General features: G+C 40.1%; 1 protein-coding gene across 1 annotated transcript in view; it reads left to right on the top strand.

Moving 5' to 3' along the window:
• Positions 1-14,413, top strand: part of plxnd1 (plexin D1) — a 76,663-nt gene that overhangs the window by 43,836 nt on the left and 18,414 nt on the right. The window contains exons 14-21 of the mRNA XM_086213658.1: positions 176-281; positions 1,601-1,740; positions 2,785-2,964; positions 4,577-4,661; positions 5,141-5,410; positions 10,160-10,309; positions 13,685-13,799; positions 14,274-14,381. Of these exons, the coding sequence (XP_086069784.1) occupies positions 176-281; positions 1,601-1,740; positions 2,785-2,964; positions 4,577-4,661; positions 5,141-5,410; positions 10,160-10,309; positions 13,685-13,799; positions 14,274-14,381 (1,154 nt within the window). The remainder of the gene's footprint in view (positions 1-175; positions 282-1,600; positions 1,741-2,784; positions 2,965-4,576; positions 4,662-5,140; positions 5,411-10,159; positions 10,310-13,684; positions 13,800-14,273; positions 14,382-14,413) is intronic.

The raw sequence follows: 14,413 nt of genomic DNA, 5'->3' as shown, positions 1-14,413 counted from the left end.
TCAGCTGGGATAGGCTTACAATGGGTGACTCTTAACACAGATAAGCTGTGTAGAAAATATATGGATAGATGGATGTATTCAATGTAGTTTGATAAATTAATGAATAATTATTATTTTCCAGGATTCTCCGTTCTGCTTACAATACAATCTGACATACTATTTTTAAATTTTGCAGGCTGGTGTGTGTCACTGGGAGGTCTGCACACGACAGGACAGACATGGTCCAGGTGGATGTAGATCAGAGTGGAAGGGGGACGTCAAAGGAGAGCTTCTCATACTTGGTGCGTAGTCTCCAGACAACCACTCTCCTCCTGGAGTCTTTCTCTTCTGTCTGCCCCTCCTTCCACATTCTTCTTCCTCCTCTACTCTCTCTTGTTCCTGCCTCCCCAGTGGGATAGCCTTCCCAAGTGTGTCTGTTGAGTGTTAACAGATGCGTTTTATGATTCAGGAGACTGTGAGTGTGTGGGAATCTTCAAACGTTTATCTGAGCTGCAGCTAGGCAGCATTGTCATCCTGCACCTACTGCCAGCAAAAACAAATATGGCTTTGTTGGAATGTCCCCTTATTCTGAATTCATCACTGGTGGAAGTGAACTAGCCAGCGTTGTGTTAATTGACCTTGACCCTCACAGTCTCCCATTGGATTAAGCATATTCAGCTCGTGGAAATACCCATGTAAGCCCTTTGTTTCTTTTTGTTTACAGGAAAAGAGTTTTTCATTATTCAGTTCTGGAGCAGTCTATAATTTCTGCAGTTTCTAAGAGCGGTTCTGTCTTGTGATTTATCCCATAGAGTAATCAACCTGATCTTGAAGTTTTGCTTGATATATAAGGATGAAAGTAATCCAAAACAACAAACATTACACCATGCTGTTGTGGGAACCCCTCTTGGGCTTCCTTATCCATGTCTGAGATGCTCAGTGTGAAAGGTTTTTACTGTAGTGTGTTGAAGAGAAGATGTAGGAGAAAGGGAAAACCGTTTTGGAGACAGGATATGTGTCTCCTGTGCATCTCCTTCCTCGAACCTTGGGACGGAAACATCTGCCTCCTTACACCCACTTTGACACTGAAATGCACAATAGGTCTCCTACATCTGTGCAGACTGAGGAAGTGAATCCTGTCAGTGAGGACAAGAGGCATCCCTTGAGGCAAGGTTCATGAAGGGGATAAGAGGTTTGAGAAGAGTGGGAATGCTGACGCAGGTAGCTACAGAGCTGGACAGGGTTGTTCATTTTGCCCAAAGAGCTTTTGTGTGTGTTTGGATGTGCATATATGACCCATTTGATGCCCATACTTGAAGCTTATTGTTTCTTTCCTGTAGTCGTTGTCCTAGAAGCTTAGCCCCAAAGGCCTGTTGGTTTCCGCAGCATTTTAACATATGCAGCGTGGGCTGTCTTCACAGTTTTCTTCACTAATTTACTGTTATAGTCAGCAGCTGTCTGAGGGAAATTTTTTTTTTAAGATATTTCGACCTAAATGGAAGAGAAAAGATTGTATTTTTCTGTCCAGAGAAGCATCATGGAGTAAACCTGTCAGTTCAAATGACAGGAGGGACAAATTTGATGTCGTCATTCGTAGTTAATTGTGCTGGTTATTATGCAGGTCCCAAAGTTGCTGTCAATGGACCCCAAGAAGGGCTCGCGTGCTGGAGGGACCAGAGTTACCATCTATGGGGAACACCTGGACATTGGCTCTCAGGTCAGAGTCAAAGTCAACAACACGCAGGAATGCACCATCACAGAGTGAGTACTGTGTAGAATTGGAGTCAGTCTTTATGAGCATATTTGCAGTCAAGATACAATTGTTGCCATTTTCAGCTTTGTGGCTTCACACAACCTACTTGGCACTGCTTTTTTTTTAACGCAGTCTCAAAGACATGAAATGAGCATGAAAATGACAACCTCTTGACACCACAATATGTGGCAGAGGCAGGACATCTATTAAAATCACAAGTCAGCCCCATGGAAATGATGAATAGAAAGTCAATTTGGATATGTTTGAATACACACAAATCCTTGGTTCAACAATCTAATGCTATGTTTGGAGGTTTTTGTTGTTAAGCAAACAAATTATGTTGTCATTATTTATAGACAACAATATCTCAAAATGCCATTTGCTATTTGTAAAATTATGTTATTGTTGTTTGTGATAACTTGTTTCTGTGGAACTATAATTCTTTATGTGCCACCCCTATGTAAAGAGATGTTAAGATGTCTGCTTTTCTTCATTTTTGTTAATTGGGATCAATTGAGAGTCCAAATGTCATAGCTAAGGTCAGCAGCTCTATTTGAAATGTAATGTGTAGATAAGACTGTCCATCCATCTATCCATCAATGGTGGGGGGGTGGGAGGTGTTTGAAGCCTATCCCAGCTGAATTTGGGTGAGAGGCAGGTTTCACCCTGGACAGGTCGCCAGTCTGTCACAGGGCCAACACATATAGACAAACAACCATTCACACTCACATCCACAACTACAGTCAATGTGGAGTTGCTGATTGACCTAACTTGCATGTCTTTGGACGGTGGGAGGAAGCCGAAGTACTCAGAGAGAACCCACACAGACACAGGTTGAACATGCAAACTCCACACAGAAAATCCCTGAGCTCAAACTGGGGTTCAAATCTGGAAAACGTGCTGCTGTGACGTGACTGTGCTAATCGCTGAACCACTGTGCCACCCTAGATAAGACTGTGCTTGTATGAAACAGCTTTCTTGTGGGAACATTAATTAGGTTGATGATTGACTGAAGATGTGCTGGTTTTAACATTTTTTCCTTTTTTTCTTAGGAAAACAGATGAAACCATTGAGTGCACCATGCCTCCAGCTTTGCAGGCAAACACTGAACCAGTGACTGTGTGTGTGGAGTTTGACAACCATCCCTGTCACAGTCCAGTGCTTAGCACCACATACACTTATGAAAAGAACCCCACTATCAACTATATCCATCCTAAAAAGAGTTTTCTCAGGTAGGGGACATGTTACCTCAATTTTTGGGATGTGCCTATTCCTTGACATGAATACTTAGTTATCATTTTATGTACAGAATCTTTAAATAAATAAACTTTGCTTATTTATTCATGAGTAATTTTGATTCAGATCTGTCATAAATCTAGTCTGGTGAGGTCAAGAGGTGAGCCCTACAGCCATGTCTGGAACCCTTCCCATATAAAACCACTATGAGAAATTAGAAAGCAATCAACCAATCACAACTGTGTTCTAACTGCTCTTCTGCCACCCAACAGTAATATGGTTCCTGATTGGTTCTTGCAATTTATAATGCTGCGAATGAAACAAAGTAGCAGTAGTTTTATTGTGCTACTTTCACACACTTACTTGTACTGTAGTTAGACAGCAACTAATTTTAATTATACTCTGACTGTGCTGTATGATAACAATAAACTTGAATCTAATCTAGTAGAAAAATGGCATCTCTTAAAGCCACAGCCGTGAAAGTTAGTTTCATCTACACAGCTGCAAGTGCAGTTATTACAGCTACAGAGTCAATAACAGACATTGTACGAGAACAGGAGGAAGCAGTAGGGAGATTTTTCATCGGACCAGGCTTTCGCAGGGTTCTTTCGACTGGATTTTGTATGTGATGAAGTCACATCTATGATTATGCTTGAATGGCTGAAGGAACTCTGTCAAGGCAAATACTCATATCGCCATCTCATAGATGTTTTAAATACAAAGTGATACAGACATAACTGCAGAGCTCGACTTTTGAGCTTGCCAAGTATCAGAGTCCATTTTTACATGTATTACGCATTGTGCCACTTTGCTTGCTTGCACAGAACACATCATTGTTGCTATTATACTGTTCTAGCATGTAAATTTATACAGTATTCATTCATACAGAGGTGTGGTGTTAAAGCTTAGCAGGGTCAGTGTTCCAGCTGTTAATTTTATCTGATGTTGATTTGCTGTTGTTACAATTTCCATGGCCGGAATAAAGTTGGAATTTTCTATCTTCCCCGTTCCCTCTCTATGTACTTTTATACAGATGGTGAGGCAGAACAATGATGTAATATTCCTGCCTTAAAAAGGCTGTGTATAAAGGTCTATTGTTTTGTAAGAACGATTGTCTGTGAAAGAACAGCAGAGACATGTGTTTTTGGTCAAAAATAAACTGGGGTGAACCAAGAAGAGAGACGATGAGTGTCTCCTGTCCTGCTGGGTTGATGTTGATTAAAACCGTGTACTAGATATCTATTGCTCAATTATTACCCACAGCCAGAAAGACTGGAGAATGCTACCCACAAAGAGGCAGGGTTACACAAGCATTCAAACCAAAGTGTCATGAATATCTCAACCTGGATGACAATGCGGTTTCCTTTCCCAGAGTCACTCACACAAGGCTGTTCTCCCATGCGGCATCTTCTCCCTGTTGTGTTCTAGATAGCACTGTGTGTGACAGGGCAACAGCATAGCCTTTGATGACATGTGTGGGGATTTTCCCCACAGTCAAACTGTTTTGCATTACTATCTACTGCTCTGTTTTTCTCTTGTTTTGTGCAGTTTCTCCAAGTATTTGCATTGGCTGAGATGTCACTCTTTTTTTTGTTGTGTGTGTCACAGTGGTGGCAGGACCATCACAGTGGTGGGCCAAGGGTTCGATCTGGTGCAGAGCGTCACCATGCAGGTGCTGGAAATTGGGCAAACAGTGAGTCACCAACTAAATTGTTTCCTTTTTCATTTAAAGCAATACTTTACTTTAAATGCGTATTTTGCCTTTCAAGTACTGTGGATGTCTCACAAAGACATCCACTTGAGTGATGAGTTTGAAAATGGATGTTTTTATACAGTTTTCCTGTTGTAAGTTATCTTTAAGGTAAATGTACATGTTTGGCTCTTTCTGTATTTTGGTATCACAAAGAAGGGATGTAGGTACAAACAAACCTGGGCAAACCAACCCAAACCAAGGGACAAACATCAAGTCACCTGTATTAGAATACCTGAAACGCAAAATACAATTTTTGGGTGAGGTATCACTTTAAGGAAGTTATTAAATCTATGTAATGAATCTTGAGGAAATTTAGCGGTGTAAAACAAAATAGCCATTTGGTTTCAATGTGTTTTTTGGATAGTGGCATGGAAAAGCGATGAAATACCTAAACTACCTTAAACTTGGTCTCTCTCCAGCAATGTTCAGTGCTCTCCCCTGCCATGATCACCTGTCCCTCCCCGCCATCCAGCCAGTCCCAACAGACCACAGTTCAGTTCTTCCTGAATGGAGTTCCCTACACAGGAGACCACCCCTTCTCCTCTGATAATGAGGCAGATGAAGAGGAGGAAGAGCCTCACAAAGGATACTTCCTGTTGGACTATGTAGAGGACCCTCAGTTTTTCACAGCCAATAAAGAGAAGCTGATTAAACACCACCCTGGGGAGCAACTGACACTCATCATCAATGTAAGTGCTGAGACAGGAAGTTCAGATAAGTGCTTCACTGATATACTATTTATTGATAAAGCAAGCAAATATTCACTTTCCATTGCAAATTGATGTTTCCCAGTCAATGGTCACGCCTTCAGTATGATGGATATACTGCTGTTTTATTGACAAAAGTGCTATTACCTTTAGGAAGCCTTCAAACTGTGTTTATGCAGCATGGTAGTCATATTCATGCAACACATATCTCAGCACTTAGGTGGGAGTTTGAGTCGTGTCAACCCTGAATTGAATCTAAGGTGACGTAGGTGTCGACATGGCAGGTATAAGGGTACCAGAAATGTTAATGTACCGCCTGCGTCCTGAAAGGGAAGAGATTTAATTTTAAACACTTTTATTGAAAAATGCTACAACAGTGTCACTTTGGATGTTAAATCTGACTCTTGTGTGTGTTGTGATGGCAAACTTGAAGAATGAGCCAAAATTTGTTTGATTACATCCTTGAGGTGTTGCAAGAAATTCTGTGCTGCACTCATCAGCATCTGTTGTAGCAATTCCCTACTTTTTGTATTCCTCCTCTGTCAGAGTGGGAATGCTGAGGTAGGGTTGGTACAGATCGGGGTATGTTGTATGGATTTCATTTACACCCACCAAAGGTTAACAATGTGAACCACATTAGTTCCAGATTTGGTCAAGCAGATCAAATTTTGATTATGATGCATTACTGAGCTCAATGAAAGCTATTTTAAAAGCAAGAAAGATTAATAGTCTGAAGCTATGTTATGGAGGTATTTTATCATAGATTTCGTCAGCAAAATATAAATTTGAACTCTTAGTTACCTTCATTGTGAAGTAAGAATTTACTTGCTTCCTGGTGTAATGTGATATTTGTGTATGATAGTACTTTCACCTAAATAACCAGTATAGTTAGTAAATTTGGAAGAGGCAATATTGCCACGATTAATATAATTCTTACCCCATTTAACTCCTCTTAAATAGACTCCTTTGAAAAAAACTTGCTACTATAGCATTAGCATGGCAGTGACTGGTCTTTGTAGCAACGTTAGCATCACCACATGCAATACACAGAAATCCAATTTCTGTTGCTTCAGTGTACACGCACACTTTAGCAACATAGGCCAGTGTAATGTAGGTGTGAACCTTTGTCATTTTAGCATCAGTATTCTTCTTCATGGAATTTTTACCAATCAGTGAACAGAGTGAGGGGTGGCATGTCTCAGAGGTAGAGTGGCCATCTAGCAACCAAAGGGTCGCTGGTTCGATCCTCACTTCTCCCGGTGACTGTGTCAAAATATCCTGGAGCAAGATACCGAGCCCCTAATTGCTCCTGATGGCTCTGCAACCGACTGGCAACTTGTCCAGGATGAACCCCACCTCTTACCCAAAATCAGCTGGGATGGGCCAGGCCAGCCCCCCCCCCCCCCCCCCCCCCAATGGATAAGCAGTATAGAAAATGAAAGGTGAAATTAAGAAAAAAACTAAATATATAACTTGGCATATTAACTTAGTAGTAATAGTAAAAATTTATTCACACATTGAATTATTCTTTTACTTCCAAAAGTAATATACTGTATTACTGTAGAATGTTATCCCAATGCATGTTGAGGTATTTAAGTCCATAACAAAGCTGTGAAGCAGTTGGCAGAAAAAGGTGGGCATCCCAAGAATCCTTTTCAAAATAATGCAAATCTGAGATTTAGTTTATTTGAACAAGAAAATATAACACCACACAACAACTGATGGTATTTTCTGAAGATTTCTTGTTCTTCAGCCGTAAATCTGACTGCTCCTACTGTGAACAGCAGGAAGAGCTAAACGTTCATTTATTCATATTCACACAAACCAGAGGCACATAAACACATGAAAGGCTCCCGTCCCCTGAAACATGTTGATATCTGTCGGCTGTCTTAAGGGGGGGACGGGCGGCGTGGCAGTTCAGTGGAAGGTCCCGCTAAAGGCCTGTGAGCTGTTGCAATGTACGACAATCTAACAGCGCAGACAGAAATTCGAGGACGATTCCTCTTTTTGTGTTTGTGCATCAGGAATTGCTGCCTGGACCCGTCTACAGCAGCGACTGCTGTTGTTTCCTGTTTTCTTTTAGAATGTGGATGTAGACCTGAAAGGGGGAGTTAGGCTGGAGAGAGTGTTTGTTTTATAGGAGCTTGATATTCAGCCAGGGCCTATATTAAGGACCTGAGCTGGAATGTGGGTGGGTTTTGTTTGGATTCATCATGTTTTGGCTTTTAGATTTTGTTTTTTTGGGCTTTAATACAGTAATTGTGAAAATCTTGTATGGTAGATTGTATGGGGTTATCAATATCTCAACAAGTATACTTAAACATATTTTGGTGATAGTGTAAAGCTCTATGATACCTGTTTGTGTGTATTACGGTATGTATGGGCATGTGTGTGTGTGTGTGTGCGCGCGCGTGTGTGTGTATTTGTGTGTTAGGAAGCATTTGTTGACAGAGACCTGGGAGGTGGCATCCTGCCGTCGGGACCGGACAGGGCCCTGAGGGTGTAATCAAAGCAAGGAAGAACACTGGGGATAAACACACACACACGCACACACGCACACACACACATGCACGCACACATGCCCCCACATACACTTCCTTGTTTGTCATTCTTATATAAAAGGGAAATTGTATTTCATTCCATTGCACTCTTATTTCCATTGTTGTGGCTGTCATATGTATCAGTAATGATAACATTTGCCAAGTTAAACAGTTGCCAAGTTAATTGCAAAATTCTGGGAATAAATATAAGTCTGATGTGGCAGGAAACACAAATAGGCAGACAATCAGACACTACACCAGTGGAATTAGTACCTAAGTTGTCATTTTTTAAAACAATCCATTTACTTCTTGGTGTGGTTCTCCCTCCAAGAATTGGTTTAGATTATCTTGCTAAACTGTTTACAGGTTTACACACTTTTTCATTGTCTATACACATCTGTTTCTTATCTTGTCTGGTGTAGTTGCCAGATCTCATCAGGGATCATTTTGGGAATACAATAATGATAGCTGATAGAAATCTCTATGACACAAACAAAATGCAAATAATCATTAATTAATCCCAACAAAATGTCTCTGTTATTTCTTAAAAATATACACTGAACAAATATATTCTGTAATTAAGGTTGATATGGAAATTTAACAAGTAGAAAGGTATGGATGAAACTGATGTCTTAAAGGGATGCTCAGTCATTTTTGTACTGCGAAACTCTCATACATTTTCCACAATACAGCTAAAGAGTATCTTATGAAACTCTTCATAAGATGTTACCAACCTCCATGCTCTCTGTGTGTAAAACTGAATTTATGGTACAATTTGTGGTGTCTGGCTGAAGCTGAAGAGGTGTCAACCGAGTCACTGTTAAAAAGTGGTCCAAAACTCTAGGTTTTAAGCCTTAATGTAGTAGTGATGTATAAATGTATGACTCACAAAAGTAGTCATTTGAATTTCTTTTAGCCAATATAGTAATAATTAGTTGTAAATTGCATTCACAAAAAATTCAGGAATCATGAATTCTTTAGGATAAGCAAATTAGCTTTTCAACTGGTGAATTTACCTTTAATTGTGAGCTAGCCCTGTAAAAAACAAACAATAAAATAAATAAAAGATGTGTTTATTTATCTTTTTATGACAATGGACTCCTTGGCAAGCAGGAGGTCACACCTCAAGTGTCGGTGAAGTCATGAGATAAGGTGTTATATTCAAAGTCAAGTGTAATGTCAGTATTAAGACCTTGATACAGATCTTAATACAGCAACTGAAGAGTTGAATTCAATTTTACATAGCAGCCCAAATGTCTCATTAGAAGTAGTGAATAAGATTTGTAAACATGATGCGCTGCTATCCCCAAAATCCCATAGACATTCATTGTGAAGAATGAAGCTATAAAACCAATGTTTAATTACCATTACAACCTCCACAAAATGACTTGTTTAACCATCAGAATTTGATCTTGCTTGTGCGATTTGAAGAGCTGCAACATATCCCAATTCAAGGTAACGGGAGGTTACACCAGAGATTAGCCCACTAGCCCACTTGACTCTGCAAGTTTGGCCTCACAAAGCAGATGACTAATCAAACATTTATCGGCTTCACTACTGAGCAGCTTTCCTATCTGTTTCCAGTTTTTCTTTAAATGTGGATGGTCCATACCTTTGCCAGGCTCTTTTAACTCTGATGATGTCACTGTTTCATTGTCAGGTTATATATCAGGTATTTTGTAATTATATTAACTGGCTAAGCCCTCGTGAAAAGTAAACTCATCTTTCTAATAATTAGTTATGTGGCTCTTTGACTTAACTAGAAATAAGCAGTGGGATTCGGGTCCTTGTGACTGATTGAAATGACTGTGTAGCTTTTTACAGCAAGCTCCTGTTAAGACCCTGAGAACGTTATTTTTAGGCTGAGGCTGGGTTAGTTGTTGGGGCCTTTGTTTGTAGAAACTTCCTTGTTCATGTGAGAGAAGTATCAGGGTTGTTTGCTGCTTTAAGCTGAACTCCAGCACAAACTGGATGAGTTTTCTGCTGGCTTCCTCTGTGTGACAGCTGCATGACAGGCCTGTGGCAAAGCACTTATAATTGTGTGTGTATGTACAAGAATGCATTTGTGTCGACATGTATGCGCGCCTAAAGCTGCTGTGATCTACACGAATGTTATGTGTGCTTGTTTGAAGTCGACTGATGTCTTTCACCACTGATCACTGACAGCTGTCTTTGTGCATTTCTGTTACAGAAAGGGCCAAGCGATCTGGAGCTAGTTCCAGAGGAATACTCAGTGACGATTGGCTCCTATCCCTGTAACATCAGCTTCCACAATGACCAGCTATTCCACTGTACCATCAGTGGACTGCTGATTTCCAGCGAGAGAGAGATGCCTGTCACTGTAAGTATATGTATAATAAAACTGAAGTACAGGAGATATCTCTCTCTCTCTCTCTCTCTCTCTCTCTCTCTCTCTCTCTCTCTCTCTCTCTCTATATATATATATATATGTGTGTGTGTGTGTGTGTGTGTGTGTCTCTCTCTATATATATATATATCTATATATATATATATAATATAATAATAATATATATAATAACTCATTTTAAGCGAATATCTTTTTATCATGAAGAACAGTAATTATCCTATGACAATGAGGTAAGTTTTACAGTTATTTTGAAATTAGGACTTAGTCATTTGGTTTTTCAGCTTCTGTGCAAATCATATCGCAATGGCAACATCTGTCAAAATGAACAGCAGTTAAATATTTTTGCCAAATCCCGAAGTCCTGAGGTCCCAATGCAAACAACACCATCGGGTGTGGATATTTCTCTTATATGTTCTGATGACGCACACTTTGAAATTCCAAATGAATTAATGTGAGGAGAAAATTATCTCCTTTCTTCCATGCATTCTTAATTGGTTTTAAAGCCCAAACTGTAGTGCAAACCATAAATCTGGCCCTTGGTCAGACTTCAGATCTGTGATGATTGCTGGCCTGTGAAGGTTCTTGCACAATCGCTCTCCATGCATTATGAATAGTTTGGAGTCTCGGAGCATGCCGCCATGATTCAGCAGTTAGTTGATGTGGGGGTACCATCACAGTAGAGCATTAAAATATTTACTGTTTCCCCTTTTAGTCCAGTCTGTCCACCATCACCAACACAATCACCCACCACAAAAGAGACTATCTGCTCACATCGGCCTTCTTAGTCAGTGATGACCTCACTTTTCACTCGTGTTTTTGTTTTGTCTCAAGTTCTCTCAGTCACAATTAAAGTGTTGTAATCAAGATGTGGTGCCCTTTGCAGTCCTGATAAAACCAGACACACTGCCCACGTTTCCCATCTGTTGTTTTCCATTCTGATCTGTTTAGATTGGGCTTTATTAAAGGGGAAAGCATTCATCTATATTTAAATATGAGCCAGACTGTGAGTGGTTTGATGAAATCACTCAGAAACGTATGTTAGTCTCTCTGTCGCGGATGAATGGTACTGTAAGACCTCTTTACCCATTTGAAAGCAGAAATTGTAGGAAAGCTTTTCTATTCCTCACTCACTCTCTCTGTCGCTACTTTTTGCTCGCTCTCGTCCCTGCTGTTATCTATCTCGGAGTCTGAGAATAAACACTGGCAATTAGCAAAGACATAAAGGCAGGTCAAGGGTCAAATGAAATGTCATAACACAAATGGGTGGGCTGCCAGCTTCTCCACCCTGCATGTGAGCAGTGAGGATGATTTGTGTTCACATTTGACAGGAGCATAAATAAAGAATGTGTGTATATTTTCCTTTGTGGCGGCACATTTAAATAAATGCACACACTTTTGGCTGATGCACTGCTTATGGCCATTTGTGTTTCCTCACTTACTTTCGGTAGTAGATCTATTTTTACATGCTTGTGTTTTGCTTGGCACTGAAGCAGAGCAGAAGTGGATGTGGGAAACAGTGTTTTTGTACCCCAAGCGAAACAGGAACATGGAACAATGGTAGTTTCTCCTCTATTACACCAAGGCTGGATGTTGCAGTCTCTGGAAAAAGGCGTTGTCTGGGTAAATAAATGTCTGGACCTAAAGGAGAAAGATTGAGGTAGCCCAGTGAGGCAGCTTTCCCCCTCAGAGTATAAGGGATTTTGTCTGAGGATCAGAAGCTTTTTATGAAGTACGTTAGGATTGGGTGAGGAGAGGGAAGGATGTGAGGAGGGACCACAGAGACCCTGCTGACTAATCAGAAGGCAGAAGTGAAAGTCCTCTTCTTGTCACATCTGGGTTACGCTGAACCGGGTGACTCCTCCAGCTCGTTTGCAGCATGAGGCCATTTTTCAAACTCGTCTTTGTGCACTTTCTTCAGCGTGGCTGCACCTGTGTCATCAAAATTGATTTGATTTACGCAAGCATCACACATTTGTATCCCCATCAATAATTGCCCAAGTTACACTGAACGTTCAAATTGTTGTACAGCAAACAATACACCTACTGTCTCTCCTCATTACTGCTCCATCTGTCTCTGAGTCGGCTATTGTCTTTCTTACAAATTGAATTTATTTTATCAGTTTCATCATAATTAAGTACAGTTTTGACATAGCCCTTGTGCAAGGTTTAAAGTTTTAGGAAAAAACACAACAAAGTTTTTTATTTGACACCAACTCATCATCTGATATCCAAATATCCAGGCTGGTACAGTCACTTTTACCGCACCCACAGGTAGAATAGCTTTGATGGTCTCACTCTGTCAAAATGCTTGTTATCTTTTATGACTTCTTCTGTTAGCATGATTTTATAAAACTGGAGTTGTGTGACTATGTTAAAAACTCATGTTTTCATGCGTACATAAGTTAATAAGTATAAAAAAAATCATAATACAAACTAAAATAATGTTTATTTTCAGTTTAGTGGTCGAATTTAATTATGAGAGTCACTGAAGAAAAGACAGAAAATAGAGGAAAACCAGAATGGCATTTTTTTGAGTGCACCCAGACTCCACTGAGACCCATGTCCAAAAAAACTGTTAAGAAACTGGGGGGGAAAATGGACCCTTTCTCCCAAATCTGCAGCAGACTTTATTGTGGCATTATGTCTGTAATAACAAAGATATATACAGTACCCCTGAGTGAATAAGTTGGACAAAACTTACCATTGCTGGTGATCGAACTCCAAACTTATTTTCGCCCTAAAATAAATGAGTTTGAGAATCTACCACATGTTTCTATGTATACTGTTAAAATGAAGTTAGTCTAACTTTAACAGTTGGAAAGCTGTAGAGAAGACCAGCCTGCAGATTCTGTTGCAGAGAATTTCACAGTAGGTTATAAATGTGAAACCTCCATCGAGTTGGGTGTTTACATTGTGAGAGAGAGGAGGCTTGTGGCTACATTTTGATGCCCATTATGTGCTTATTGAGATACATCTGCGTGAGAATAAGTCAAAAAATATTTGTGGACTCCAAAAAAACACAGTTCCAAACTAAGAGGCTATATGACAGACTGATAAAATCTATAAGACGCAGTAAAACCCTTCATTTTGGAGGTTAAAAAAACAAAACAAAAGCATCAAGCTCCAAAAGCACTGGACACTATATTGAATAATTTTAAATCCTGCATGGCTCAAAATAGGCTGGAACAGCAAACTTTAAAAGCTTTAAAACTGTCCACCAGGTTTCATGAACAGCATCCTGCTGTTAAACAGACATGAACACAGCCTCCTTGGTAGAAGAAAACAAAAAAAAAGGAGACAAACTTTATAGGAGCTATATATGTTGAAAGTCTTTCTCTGTCTTTTTAGGTGCAAGTGGGAAATTTTCGTCACATCATTGCCAAAGTGCAGCTTGGCGGCAGTGAGTTGGCCATTGTTGTATCCATCGTGGTGTGCTGCGTCCTGCTGCTGCTGTGCACCGTGGGTAGGTTGTGTATGCTTGCTTTACCAGCAGATGATGGATGCCTACTTTGGCAATTGATGCACCAGATGTGGAACAGATAAAAGGAATATGGGGGTTTTAGTTTCCCCACACTTGCTTCATCCCTCCTCCATTCCAAGAGCACAAAGACCCCACTGTTCCCTTCATTTTGTCTTGTGTGTGTGCTGTACTCTATGATCTTCATGTGAGTGTGTTCACGGCAGGTGTATGAGTGAAACATGATGTGGATTTTCACACATTTTCTGCTGTTGGATCTATTATCACGGTCTTAGGGACTAAATGTTGAAAAACTTTCCAAACAGATTTTATTTACATATTCATTTTGTGTTCTCACATTAATTTACATCCCTTTTTACAGGCAAATACTGCATGAACTCAGAAACTTCTTTTAATCCTCTCTATTTACTGGAAGTGGCGTCAGAACATATGTAAACTGTATGTTTTTGTCTTTCTCAGCCCTTGTAGTGTACTGTACTAAGAGCCGAAGAGCAGAACGCTATTGGCAGAAAACTCTCCTCCAAATGGAGGAAATGGAGTCCCAGATCAGAGAGGAGATCCGTAAAGGTGTGTTTACACAAGAATGCGTACACAGACAC

Source organism: Aulostomus chinensis, chromosome 9, assembly GCF_037954235.1.
Source record: "Aulostomus chinensis isolate RoL2024-O1b breed Wild chromosome 9, RoL_Achi_v1.0, whole genome shotgun sequence".
NCBI lineage: Eukaryota > Metazoa > Chordata > Actinopteri > Syngnathiformes > Aulostomidae > Aulostomus > Aulostomus chinensis.
The sequence above is the reverse complement of the archived record's forward strand: the minus strand, read 5'-3'. Positions and strand labels throughout refer to the sequence as shown.